Below are 13972 nucleotides of genomic sequence, written 5' to 3' on the forward strand. Positions count from 1 at the left end.
ATGTACAGCCTCCTCTATTATTAACAATGTTCAGCATCTCTGGTCATTTGTTGCCACTGATGAACCTACACTGACACATCACAATCCCCCAAAGCCCACAGTTTGCACTGTGGTTTCCTCTTGGTGGTGTATATTGTATAGGTGTGACAATGTGAAATGACATATATCCATCCTTATGGTATTAGGCAGGGCATTTTCACTGTCTTAAATTTCCTCTATGCTCTGCTTATTCACCACTCTCCTCTACCCTTGGAAACCACTGATTTTTTCCCCCCTACTATCTCCATAGTTTTGCTTTTCCCAGGATATCTTTTTAAATAAATTTTATTTATTTATTTTAATGTGAGAGATAGAGAAAGACATGCTCAGTTTTTTAATTTAATTAAAATTTTTTTTTTTATCCTGTGACCTTTTATCCTGTGACATGCTCAGTTCTAATGACTGAAACTGGGACCTTAGAGCCTCAAATAAAAAAGTCTTTTCTTCTTCTATTTCTCCTTCTCCTCCTTCCTCTCCTATTCCTTTTTTTTTTTTTTTTTGCATTAGCTATTATGATACCTCCCCAGCTCTTTCCTGTAGTTGGAATAATTTAGCGTGAAAAATTCCCCTTTCTTCAGTTATAGTGTGGTTCAGAAGCCTTCCCTTCATCATATTTTAGATTTTAAATGTAATACTCCCTATAGTAAAATTAATAATTGAAAGATAAAAATATGTAGGGTAAAGGAAATTTACCAGGATATTGACACCTTTAAGGTATAGCCTCCTCTATTTATCAAAATACTTTTCTTTTTCATGATTGTGATCTTCCTTGTATAATTTAGCTTCTTTATGAAAGCATTAACATTACATTGTGAAAATCTCTGCATGATATTAAAATGCTTCATCAACATCACTTTTTTTTTAAATATTTATTTATTCATTTTTAATTACTCAGCTCTGGTTTATGGTTGTGCAGGGATTGAACCTAGGATATTTGGAACTTTCAGGCATGAAAGTCTCTTTCATTAACCATTATGCTATCTTCCCATGCCCCCAACATCACTTTTAAAAGCAGTGTGACTATACTGTAAACTCCCTAATTTAAAGTATTAAAACTGAAAGGGGCTGGACTTCCAGTGGATTTTTTGTACACTTCATTAGGATAAGTAGATGCTGCAATAGTGAAAATAGCTTAGGGCATCTCTGCAGGGCATCCTAAAGTGGTGGTGGGTACCGATGACATCACCATCATTCAGCTCCCTCAAGCTCATAAGAAACAGCAAAGAGGCTTTCCCATTTGGCTAGGAAGAGTCAAAAAGAACAAAACGAAGCACTACAGCACACACAAAATCTATATACATGTATGCCGAGTTCATCTTCTATGTCCTCATTTATTTATTTATGGTATAGTTCTGTGCATTGTACTTAGCATTTTACTTCCATATTATTTCTGGAGTGCTAGTGTTAATTTCTTCGATCCCTCAATATCATATCTATCTAATGTAGTATTTTGCATTTATATTTTCAAAATACTGCTTATAATAATTAATTAAAAAATTTACCATCAGCCTTATCATTGGGACCTAGTGCCTACACAACAACCCCCTTGCCTTGGTGGTTCTTTCTTTCTTTCTTTCTTTCTTTCTTTCTTTCTTTCTTTCTTTCTTTCTTTCTTTCTTTCTAATAGAGATAGAGGGGAAATAGAGAGAGAAAAAATGCCACCTGTAGAACTACTTTATCTCTCCTGACACCTCCCTCCTGTAGGTGGGGAGTGGGGGATTGAACCCAGGTATTCAGGCAGGTAACTTGTGTTCTCTTACCATGAACACCACCACTTACCCCCCTATAGTTATTTTGAGAAAGTACACAAACAAGTAAGCAAGAAGAGAAAAAAGTCAACATTTCCACCACCTCATAAGATCTGTGCATATAATTGGTATATGGAATGTATTAGTAAATATTAGTATGAAGATGTCACAGACCATTGGAAAGATTTTCAGAGTCTAAGGAAAATAGGCAAGAAGCATCTTTATATGCTGACTCCCAATTTTTGCTTCCCTAAGCACTTCCAAGGATAGTTTAACCCTCTGATTAGGCAAATAAGTATATGAGAGCAATTTCATTTGACCATTGTAGCCCCCTAGGCAAATATATTTTTTAAATTTTTTATTTATCTATTAATGAGAAAGGAGGAGAGAGAGAAGGAACCAGACATCACTCTGGTAGATGTACTGCCAGAGATTGAACTCAGGACCTCATGCTTGAGAGTCCAGTGCTTTATCCACTGTGCCACCTCCTGGACCATGGCAAATATTTTTAGATAACCTTCTAGCAGGTGGTCTGTTAGGGCAAGCAGAGAACATTAATATTGTACTTACTCAGCCACTTTTGCTTGCATCAAAATATTTTGGGCTTGATCTTCTGCTTTAATTAGCCTGCTTTGATCTGTTCTGTAGTCCTCACAGAGCTGTATGAGTTTCTGTATTTTGTCAAGTTCATGGGTTAGATTTTCTGATCTTATTGGTAGGTGAATACCAAGTACATGATTTGCAATCTTCTCTATGTCCTCTGGAGGCACATTTTCCTCTTAAGTAAAAAGAGATGTTTTATAAATAGAAATGGAAATACTTTTTGATTTTGCAATACCATTTCCTGCTATTTACCCAAAGACTTTGAAAACACTAATTTGAAAGAATCTATGCGCCCCTATGCTCATAGTAGCATATTTACAGTAACCGAAGTGTGAAGTCAGCTTACATGACCATCAGTTGATATTCAAAAGCAATTAAAATGTTTGGATACCTGTCAAGAGACAAACACCATAAATGAGTTAAGGGGGAACGCATTCAGTTTGACTTGAGAAGATTTGATTTTAATGCTGCATGGCATTGAAAAAGCTCACAGTCTTAGAGAAGGGAACATGACAATACGGGTTTAAGTGCTATATGAATAGCACATTATAAAGTAACTTGAAAATACACCTGGGTCCTGATTTTTATAAAAATAACAATTTCCTCCTCTGAGAACAAAGGTGGAAGATACACTGTTGTTTGGGGCAATAACTCTTGGTTACCCTGGCTCTTTATTGAGGCAACACGTCAAGTCCAGTGGAAGAGTTAAGAGTTGAATTCTTGATAGATACAGATTTTTTATTTTATTATTATTTTTATCAGAGCACTGCTTAGCTCTGGTTTATGGTGTTGCAGTGGATTGAACCTGGGACTTTGGAGGCTCCGGCACCAGAGTCTCTTTGCATAACCATTATGCTATCTACCCCCACCCGATAAATGCAGATTTGAACCTCATGGAGATTATCATCCAGTGGAGAAAAAGAAGCCATTCTCTCTCTCTCTTTCTCTCTCTCTCTCTCAAGTTTTTTATTTATAAAATGAAACATTGATTAAACCATAGGATAAGAGAGGTACAACTCCACACAATCCCCACCACCAGAACTCTGTATCCCTTCCCCTCCTCTGATGTCTTTCCTATTCTTTAACCCTCTGAGAGTATGAAGCCATTTTATATGAATACTGATCATATAAGAATGTAATAATAAATTTAAGAAAGATCATGGGATTCAGATTGAGAAGAAACTTCTCAAAAAGTTTCAGGCAAAAGTTCAAAACGGCATTTAAACCTATGGAAACTAGGGGTGAAGTTCTGTATACTATTCAAAGATGAGGGAACTACTGAAGCAAACAAAACAAAACAAAAAGAAAACCCAACCAAGCAAACAAAACAGGGTGAAAAACTGTATGCATTGCTTTTGGCAAAAGATCTGACAGTCTGCTTGGGAGAGTTGTATGTTCAGAAAAGGCCCTGAGCAAATATATATATATATTTCACGTTTCCCAGGCTGGGAAGATAGCATAATGGCTATAGTAAATACTTCCATGTTTGAGGCACCAAGGGTCTCAGGTTTAATCCCCAGCACCACAAGATAGAGCTGAGTAATGCTCCAATTAAAAAGAAACAAAATGGGGGCCATGTGGTGGTGCACCTGATTAAACATACATGTTCCAATGTGCAGGGACCTAGGTTTGAGCCCCTGGACTCCATCTGCAAGGGGAAAGCTTCATGAATGGTGAAGCAATGCTGCAGGTGTCTCTCTGTCTCTCTCCCTTTCTTCTTCCTCTTCCTCTCAATTTTTTGCTGTCTTTATGTAATAAATAAAGAAACTAACAAATTAAAAAAGAAATAAAACAAAACAGAAACAAAAACAAAAAACTTTTCCAAAGTAAGGCACATGAGGAATAGTAAGGACATAACTAGAGTCGCAATTAATAGTAACAATAATAAGGGAGTTGGGCGGTAGCGCAACGGGTTAAGTGCACATGGTGCAAAGCTCAAGGACTGGCTAAGGATCCCAGTTAAGTCCTCGGCTCCCCACCAGCAGGGGGGTCACTTCACAGGTGGTGAAGCAGGTCTGCAGGTGTCCTTTTCTACCCCTCTCTGTCTTCCCTTCCTCTCTCCATTTCTCTCTGTCCTATCCAACAATGACAACAACAATTAACTACAACAATAAAACAAAAAGGGAAGGAATAAATAAATATTTAAAAACATAGTAATAATAATAAATCAAATCATTCTATTGGTCAGTCACAGATAGCCAATATAAAATTTAGGAAATAGTCAATTACAATAAAAGATAACAGCTAATATATATATATTTGCCTCCACGGTTATCACTGGGGCTCGGTGAGTCATATGAATCCACTGCTCCTGGAAGCTATTTTTTCCCTTTTGTTGCCCTTGTTGTTTATTGTTGTTGTTGTTATTGTTGTTATTGATACCATTGTTATTGGATAGGAGAGAGAGAAGAGGAAGACATAGACAGGGAGAGAAAAATAGACACCTGCAGACCTACTTCACTGCTTGTGAGATGACCCGCTTGCAGGTTCAAGACAATTAAATAGCTTGTAAACTGGCAAAATAGCTCACCTGTATAGTACACTGCCTTATCATGTGCAAGACCAAGTTTGAACACAGTTCCCACAAAATTGAAGGAAGTTTTGGTGCTATAGTTTCTTTCTCTCTCCCTCCTTCTCTCTTCTCTTTATCTCTGCCTCTCTGCCTAGCTGTTTCTATCTGAAAAAAGTCAGCCTAGAGCAGTGAAGTCCTTGAGGTCAGAAAATAAAGCAAACAAAAAGAAAAACCAAATAAATTTAAACACTAGGTTCATTTGTTTGGAATTTAACCACCTTCTAGGATTGATTATTAAATTACTTTTAAACAGAGTCATATTGTTTTAGATGTAGAGTTAATATTTGGACAATTACTCACTAAGAAATGAGAATAAACCAAGGGGTATATTGTTTCTGATTTAAGTGCCATTTCCAATTAATGCAATTTGGAACTCATTGTGATGCATACATGTATATTTTTTTCTTTAAAAGTAGAGAAAAGCTAGTTAAAAACATTTAAAATTACCTAACAAAAATTTTTTCAGTTTGTTTATTAAAAAATGTATTTTTTCTTCTTCAGATTCACTTTGGTTTTTCATATTCCTTAGGTTCTCATTTAGCTGTAAGGCATTGTTTTTGGAGATTTCTGTCAATTCAGTTATATTTTTAACCTGGACATAAAAGCAACAACAAAGAAAACACAATTAGGTACGATCTATGGCATTAATTGCTTAGCTGGGCCTAGTAAGGTTACTGCTAAAAATTCAAGAAGTCAAGATAATCACAGAGCAGATTCATTTCAAAGGATTCTCTTAAAATGTGATTATTATTTGTTGTAATTATCATTTTTCTTGAATATGATGAATTTAAAAACAGTACCATTCATCAAAATTATTATTTGAAAACAATATTGACATACTATTACTTATCTTGATTCAAAATTAATGCATACATTCTATTTTAATGATACTTTAGCACTATGTAATACCAAAAGCCTTTGTAGAATTACTTATGAGGTGGTCCAGGAGGTGGCACAGTGGATAAAACATTGGACTCTCAAGCATGAGGTCCTGAGTTTAATCCTTGGAAGCACATGTACCAGAGTGATGTCTGGTTCTTTCTCCTTCTCCTATCTTTCTCATGAAAAATAAATAAAATATTAAAAAAAAGAAATTACTTATGAGTACTTACAGTGGGAGTCACAATTGTGAGCATTTTAATTTATTTACATTAAAATAGTTACTCTTAGGCATTCTTCACATTCAAGTAACACACTTTCTTTGAAACCGAAAAGAAATCATTCCTCCTTTTAAGTAAAGGTGTTTGACTCAGAGCAGGATGCGAAGATAAATTCTAAACACTTTGTACAGTTAGTGGAGGAATGACAGGACTACAAGGATTGTAATCTAAAAGGGCAAATTCTTAATTGTGTGATCTGAGAAAGGTCATGGACTTTTTCTAGGTAGCCTAACAAATTAGAGTAAGAGAAAGAAGGGGAAAACAAAGGGGAAAACAAGCAAGCAAGCAAACAAACAAAAAACAACCCAGAAAGCAACAGGCCAATATCATCAACAAGTTGAGCTGTACTGAATAAATTGTGACAGAAGTAGGGCTAATTAGGATCAAACATCATTAGGGGAACAACCTCTTCATTTCATTTCCTCACAAAAGGAATTGTTTAATTGTAATTCATACAGATTTTGTAGGAAAGAATTTAGCTGTAGTTACTGGCTAATGATGAAATAAAATAAACAAGAAAAAAAAATTAAGTGATTCAAAGTATGTGTCTTAATTATTCTGAGAGTTGTTTTTTAATTCTCTAGCACTTTTAAAACTCTAAAATGAATAGCAATGGCTAAAATAGCAGATCTTAAAAGTCCTTAGAACAAGAAAAAAAGATATTTATGATGGTTATTAAAGAAATGGATTGTAGTACACACTATGCAATATTTGCATAGCTGAAATCACATTGTACTGTATAATGAAATGGAGTAAGTGTGAAATGTGTCACAAATAAAATGAGAATTTCAGATATAAATACTTATGGATAAAAACAAGAACTGAAAGATTGGGGCGAGGCAGTGGCACACCTGGCTAAGTGCACACGTTACAGTGTGCAAGGACTCAGGTTCAAGCCTCTGGTGCCCACTTGCTGGAGGAAAACTTCATGAGTGGTGAAGCAGGCCTGCAGTTGTCTATTTCTTTCCCTTTCTACCTTCCCATCTCCTCTCAATTTCTCTTTGTCTCTATCCAATAATAAGTAAATAAGATTTTTTGTGATCTGGGAGGTGGCACAGTAGATTCTCAACCATGAGGTCCTGAGTTCAATCCCCAGCAGCATACGTACCAGAGTGATGTCTGGTTCTTTCTCTCTCTCGGCCTGTCTTTTTTCACAAATAAATAAATAAATAAATAAATTTTTAAATAAATAAATAAATATACAAATAAAGTTTTTAAAAAAGAACCTAAAGATGAAGATAAAATCTCAGTGCATGTTTGTCTATATCATATTCAGATATATATTGCTGAATTACTTCATTCTTAAAACATCTCTCTGGAATTCACCCTCTGTCAGATTGACTCCCGAGAATTTCCTCACAATCTCTTCTGGCACTTATGTGTAGATAAAACCAGACTCTATTAATATGTACTACAGGGGTTAACATTTAAAAATAATACCTCAACACAGTGTTTATTTAAGCTTTTTTTTTGAGGGGGAGGCAATAGATTATTTAAAATTACATTAAACTAAGAATTTTAAATTTTTTATTATTATTATTTTACCAAGGAGACATGACTAGTTGGACAATTGTTATATTCACTATTGTTTTCTCAACATCTGGGTCTCCCACACAGTAAGTGATCAATGAATTTTCAAATGAATAATAATATGTGTAGTAATGTAGACTTAAGACTTTGTAAATAAAAAGTGCAACATTTAGCATGCTGTGTAGGGAGACTCTTCTATTTGGCCAATGAGAAGCTTGCTCCAGAACTTGGCCTGTGGAGAGAGGATAAAGAATGGGCTGGAAATTCCAGTGATAGAGGTGTGCTAATGGGTCAGAATCTCTCTCTCTCTCTTTGTGTGTGTGTGTGTGTGTGTGTGTGTGTGTGTGTGTGTGTGTTTGTTTGTATGTGTATGTGTGTTTTAACTGTGGTTCTCACCCCATGCCCTAGCTTGAGCCTGTCTTGCTCTTAGTTTGGAGACCCAGATGTCTTTGAATACATTTTCTTTCCCTCCAGCAGCTGGTTTTTATTGTTTGCAAACAAGAATACTGGCTGGTTAAAAAAAAAAATCAGTCCTTTGAAAGCTTTTCCTTCTTCCTTAAAAGTTCAATATCTATTGTCAAGGAAATTGCACTAAAGTCAAAGATTCTGGAGTGGGTGGTGGAGTGTGGGGAAGGGAGGGGCATTCAGGTCCTGGAACAGGATGGCAGAGGAAAACTAGGAAATGTTATACATGTACAAACTATTGTATTTTACTGTCGACTGTAAAACATTAATCCCCCAATAAAGAAATTTAAAAAAAACTTAGGAAAACCAGACAATTAAAAATCATACTTACTTATCAATAGGATAAACAAAATTATCTAAATTACTGGTTACTCAATTGTCAAAAAGACAGCTTTATCACATCTATCAGCATAGGAAGAATTTCAAAAAAGTGTATATTCCTATTTAAATACCTTCTTGAAAGCATTTTTGACATTAAAGTGTGTAAGTGTGTGGAATTTCAAGTATACCCTTGAACTTATGAAAAATTATTCTTTCCATTAGGATACCTGTAGTTTATAGTTATATATTTTAAGACCAGAAATCTGACATTTCCTTTGCCATAAAAGGAAGATGAGGTCTTAGTGCATGTTGCTGGAAAAGGACCTAACTTGAGGGTGAATATGATTTACAGACACCCATATCAAGAAAAGAAATTGTACTCATTACAGGTCCTGGAAAAGGATGACAGAGGACCTAGTGGGGGTTGTACTGTTGTGGAAAACTGAGAAATGTTAAGCATGTACAAACTATTGTATTTACTGTCGACTGTAAAACATTAATTTCCCAATAAAGAAATTTTTTAAAAAAGAAATTGTACTAATGTGTCAACAAATGTACTGTAAACCATTACCTTTCCAATTAAAATAAAAAATGTTAAAGAGGGGAGTCGGGCAGTAGGGCAGCGGGTTAAGGGTAGGTGGCACAAAGCGCAAGGACAAGCGTTAAGTATTCCAGTGTGAGCCCCGGCTACCCAAAGCTGGTCTATAAGTGTCTTTCTCTCCCCCTCTCTGTCTTCCCCTCCTCTCTCCATTTCTCTCTGTCCTATCTAACAACGAGGACATCAATAACAACAACAATAATAACTACAGTAATAAAACAAGGGCAACAAAAGGGAATAAATAAAAACATTAAAAATGTTAAAGAAATGTGTATATTGGGTGGGGAAGATAGCATACTGGCTATGCGCACAGACTCTCATTCCTGAGGCTCTGCTCTGAGGTCCCAGATTCAATCTCCACCTCTCCCCCACCCCATAAGCCAGAGCTGAGTAGTGCTCTGGCAAAAAAAAGGAAAAGAAACAGTTTTATTTAAGACTACATATACTTTAAGTTCCTTCTGTACACATACACCCTCACACACTAATTAAATATAATATATAAGCATATACATATTAATATTCACATCTAATTCTAAATATGCATATATATCCATAGCTATGTCTTTATCTTATAATTCCATGCATAAGAACACCTGCTTAACATCTGGAATCTATCCATTTCCTTGGAAACAAAATGACAGGCTTTTGAATTTTGAATAACTTTACAAATAAAATATGAGAAGACATTTACCTGATTCTTCAAATCTTGAAACTGGTTGTTCAAATTATGAATCATGGACTCTGCCTTCTGAGCTTTCCTGTGGGCATTCTTGGAGAGGTTCAGGGAACCCTGGCAACGTGGATCACCACAGGATGACAGCACACATGGCAGACCTCCTTGCTCTCCACACACCTTGTAGGGGTAATCATTTATGTTTAGAAGCAGCTTGTTGGCAGGCTTTTATTTCTGAGGTCACTCAGGTTCACTGAGGCAAGGTATCATTCTACATATATACATTTCTATAATATTCCTCATACTTAGCATCTGGAGAGGACTCAGAAAATATTTGTAGGTAGCTGAATACATAAATCGTTATCAGTACTGTGGCATCAAGCACACGTTCATACTTAATAGTTTTTGAGAAAAATAAATGCCTGGGGCTGGGTGGTGATGCACCTGGTTGAGCATACATGTTAAAATGCTCAAGGACCTGGGTTCGAGCCCCCCCCATCTTCACTTGCAGGAGGAAAGCTTTGTTAGTGGTGAAGCAGTATTGGTGGTGTCTCTCTGTCTCTCTCCCTCTCTACCACCCATTTCCCTCTCAATTTCTGGCTGTCTCTATCCAATAAATAAAGATTAAAAAAAAAAAAAAAAGACACAGAGAGAGAGACCAGAACTGTGTTCAGCTCTGGTTTATGATGGGGGGGGGGGGGAAGAGAAAATAAATACTTTCGTGTCAATCTTACTTTGAGTGTGTATGTGTATGTGATTGGACTGTGGCCTCTTGATTTCACTGGTCTGGGTCACTTTTTCAACTGAGGCATACAAGGGGGAGACAGGGAGACACTGTGGCACAGAAGCTTCCTCAGTTGCCATAGTACCTCTGGGATGGTGTCTGGGCTTGAGTCTGGGCTGCACATAATGCAAGACAAGTACATAACCCAGAGAGGTATCCCTCATTGCACTATTTTTTTTTTTTTTTGTTACTGGAGCACTGTTCAGTTCTGGCTTATGGTGGTGCAGGGAACTGAACCTGGGGTTTTGGAGCCTCAGGCATGAGAGTCTGCATAACCATTATGCTATCTACCCTCTGCCCAATTCCACTTTTATTTTTAAAATTTATTTTAGTATTATTATTTTTATATTTATTTATTTTCCCTTTTGTTGCCTTTGTTGTTTTTCATTGTTGTTGTAGTTATTATTGTTGTTGTTATTGATGTTGTCTTTGTTAGGACAGACAGAAATGGAGAGAGGAGGTGAAGACAGAGAGGGGGAGAGAAAGATAGACACCTGAAGACCTGCTTCACCGCCTGTGAAGTGACTCCCCTGCAGGTGGGGAGCCAGGGCTTGAACTGGGATCCTTCAGCTGGTCCTTTTGCTTCGTGCCATGTGCGCTTAACCCGCTGTGCTACCGCTGGGCTCCCTTCCCAATTCCACTTTTAAAAATAGAAATGACCTCTCATTTACAATGAGGTAGGTGGCACAAATATTCATGGTTTATACTATTTTTGGAATCATAAATAATATTAAATAATAGATTCATAATATTTACTTTTTGTTTTTATCAAATATTAAATAAAAAATATACTTGCTGTGAGGATGGGGAGATACCATAATGATTCTGCAAAAAGACTTTCATGCTTAAAGCTACAAGGTCCCAGGTTTAATCCCGAGCACCACCCAAAACCAGAATTGAAGGGTGCTATGGTGAAAAAGAGAAAAGTAAAAAATATGCTTGCTATTTATTCAATATATAACAGCATGTATACTATATGCATTTATATATTTATATTTTACAAATTAAAAAATGGCATGCAGTATAGGCAAATACAATTGAAGAAGTCTGTGTATGGCAAGTAGAAACTACAAGCACTTTTACTACATCATCATGGATATTTACCTTTTCATTTAGCATTTGGATATCTGGTAACCTTAGCTTCTTTAATTGTTCCAATGACAAATTCCCCTTTGAGGAGAGTGCATCTACCATGGTAAGTGAGTCATTCCTGGTTTTTACAGAGTTATTAATGATAGAAATAGTTCTGCTCACTATCACCTCAGCAGATGATGATATTTGATAATACTGCTTGATATTCTTTAAGGATTCTACAGTCACACAAACAAAAGGAAGGTAAATTTTGTGAAAACAAATGAAATTTTACATCAGTTATCAAGATAATTATTCCACAATTTGAGTGCTTTCTTGATCTCCGCGATTAACACAAAAATTCAACATCCTCTTTCTTGAATTTGTACTTATTGGGGGGGAAGATTAATCTAGTATGTAATAGACAAAGTATTGAGATATAAGTCTTCAGACATGGTTTCAGTGCTTACTTCACCCTTTACAGTCTCAGTATGTCCTTCAGAAGATCAGTCAGCCTCAGATGGTTTCCTTTAACCTTCCTTCCTTCCTCCCTTCCTCCCTCCCTCCCTTCCTTCCTTCCTTCCTTCCTTCCTTCCTTCCTTCCTTCCTTCCTCCCTCCCTCCCTTCCTTCATTCCTTCCTTGCTTCCTTGTCTACCACTTCTGGTGGCCATTCCCCCCCCCCCCCCATTTTATTGGCTAGGGCAGAGAGAAGCTGAGAAGGGAGGAGCAATATAGAGGGAGAGAGAAAGATAGACACCTGCAGACCTCTTTCACTGATTGTGAAGCATATGCGTTGCAGGTGGGGAGCCTGGGTTCAAACCTGGGTTCTTGTTCCAGTCCTCGTGCTTAGTACTATGTGCCCTTAACTGGGGGAGCCACCACCCAGCTCCCTATCCTTTCATTTTAAAAGGAGATCCCAGGCTCTAACTATAGTATATTTTTCTCATAAATAAATACATGAATGAATAAATCTTTTTTATTTTTCATTTTTTAAAATAAATCCTTAAAAAGGAGAATCATTAATAGTTCTTTCATTAAATCTAATCACTTCTTTAGAGTCATAATTGCCTTTGCCTTCTCTCTCTTTTAGGTTGAAAGTAGGTAAAAAATAGAAACATAGGGCGAGGAAAAGCAGATTGTGTTTTTGTACTGAGATGGGTTTTGATTATATTTCCCTAAAGGAACTAAGTTTGAGTAAGTTTAAAGTTGCCTCTCTGGCAGTAACAGGTTTTCCATTTCTAAATACAACAGGGATCTCATCAGAGATCAGATTGACTAATCAAAGTTTTGCTTTAGAGTTGACTTCTCCTCTATCTAACTTGATCTTGGCTTTGACATGACTCATTCCTTACTCTTTTCCTTTTTAAAATAATATTTTAAATAAATTTTAATGAGAGAGAGAGAGAGAACAAAGAGATATCAGAGCCCTGCTCAGCTTTGGCTGATGGTGGTGCTGAGGATAGAACATGGGACTTCAGGGAGTCGGGCGGTAGCGCAGCGGGTTAAGCGCACGTGGCGCAAAGCACAAGGACCGGCCTAAGGATCCGGGTTCGAGCCCCCAGCTCCCCACCTGCAGGGGAGTCGCTTCACAGGCGGTGAAGCAGGTCTGCAGGTGTCTGTCTTTCTCTCCCTCTCTCTGTCTTCCCCTCCTCTCTCCATTTCTCTCTGTCCTATCCAACAATGACATTAGTAACCACAACAAGGCTACAACAACAAGGGCAACAAAAGGGAAAATAAATAAATAAATAAATAAATAAATAAATAGAACATGGGACTTCAAAGCCTCAAGTATGGGGGCCAGGTGGTGGTGCACCTGGTTGAATGTACATATTACAATGCATAAGGACCCAGGTCTGAGCCCCGGTCCTCACCTGCAGAGGGAAAGCTTTGCAAGTGGTAAAGCATAGTTACAGGTGTCTCTGTCTCTTTCCCTCTCTATCACTCTCTTCTTGATTTCTGGCTGTCTCTATTCAATAAATAAATAAAGATAATAAAAAAATTAAAAAGTCTCAATCATGAAAGTCTTTTGCATAACTATTATGCTGACTCCCCAGTCAATTGTCTTTTCTTAAATTGAATATTTCATTGTGTAGACATATGAACTCTTTAATTTTTTTTCTAATTTATTATTAATTTATTTGATAGGACAGAGAGAAACTGATAGGGGAGGGAAAGCTTCACTATTTGTGAAGCTTCCCCCTGCAAGTAGGGATCAGGGGTTTAAACTCTGGTCCTTGTCCATATGAATGTGTGTACTTTACCAGGTGCACGACCAATCAGACCCCCACCCTTTTATTTTCTTCAAGAATTTTGCACTATGAATTAAAGGCATCTAGCATATTACACAACTACAAATTTTTACAAAGTTCTTATGAGAAATAGTATTTACATCCTTTTGGCTTCATGT

The 13972-nt window shown here is 36.8% G+C and overlaps 1 protein-coding gene across 1 annotated transcript in view; it reads right to left on the minus strand.

Annotated features, from left to right (window-relative positions):
• LAMB4 (laminin subunit beta 4) overlaps positions 1-13972 on the minus strand; it is a 125145-nt gene that overhangs the window by 12327 nt on the left and 98846 nt on the right. Inside the window, exons 28-31 of the mRNA XM_060196406.1 lie at positions 11598-11803; positions 9728-9889; positions 5410-5554; positions 2358-2565 (exon numbers count right to left, since the gene is read on the minus strand). Coding sequence (XP_060052389.1) covers positions 2358-2565; positions 5410-5554; positions 9728-9889; positions 11598-11803 — 721 coding nt within the window. The remainder of the gene's footprint in view (positions 1-2357; positions 2566-5409; positions 5555-9727; positions 9890-11597; positions 11804-13972) is intronic.

The sequence above is a fragment of the Erinaceus europaeus genome, chromosome 8 (assembly GCF_950295315.1).
Source record: "Erinaceus europaeus chromosome 8, mEriEur2.1, whole genome shotgun sequence".
Classification (NCBI taxonomy): Eukaryota; Metazoa; Chordata; class Mammalia; order Eulipotyphla; family Erinaceidae; genus Erinaceus; species Erinaceus europaeus.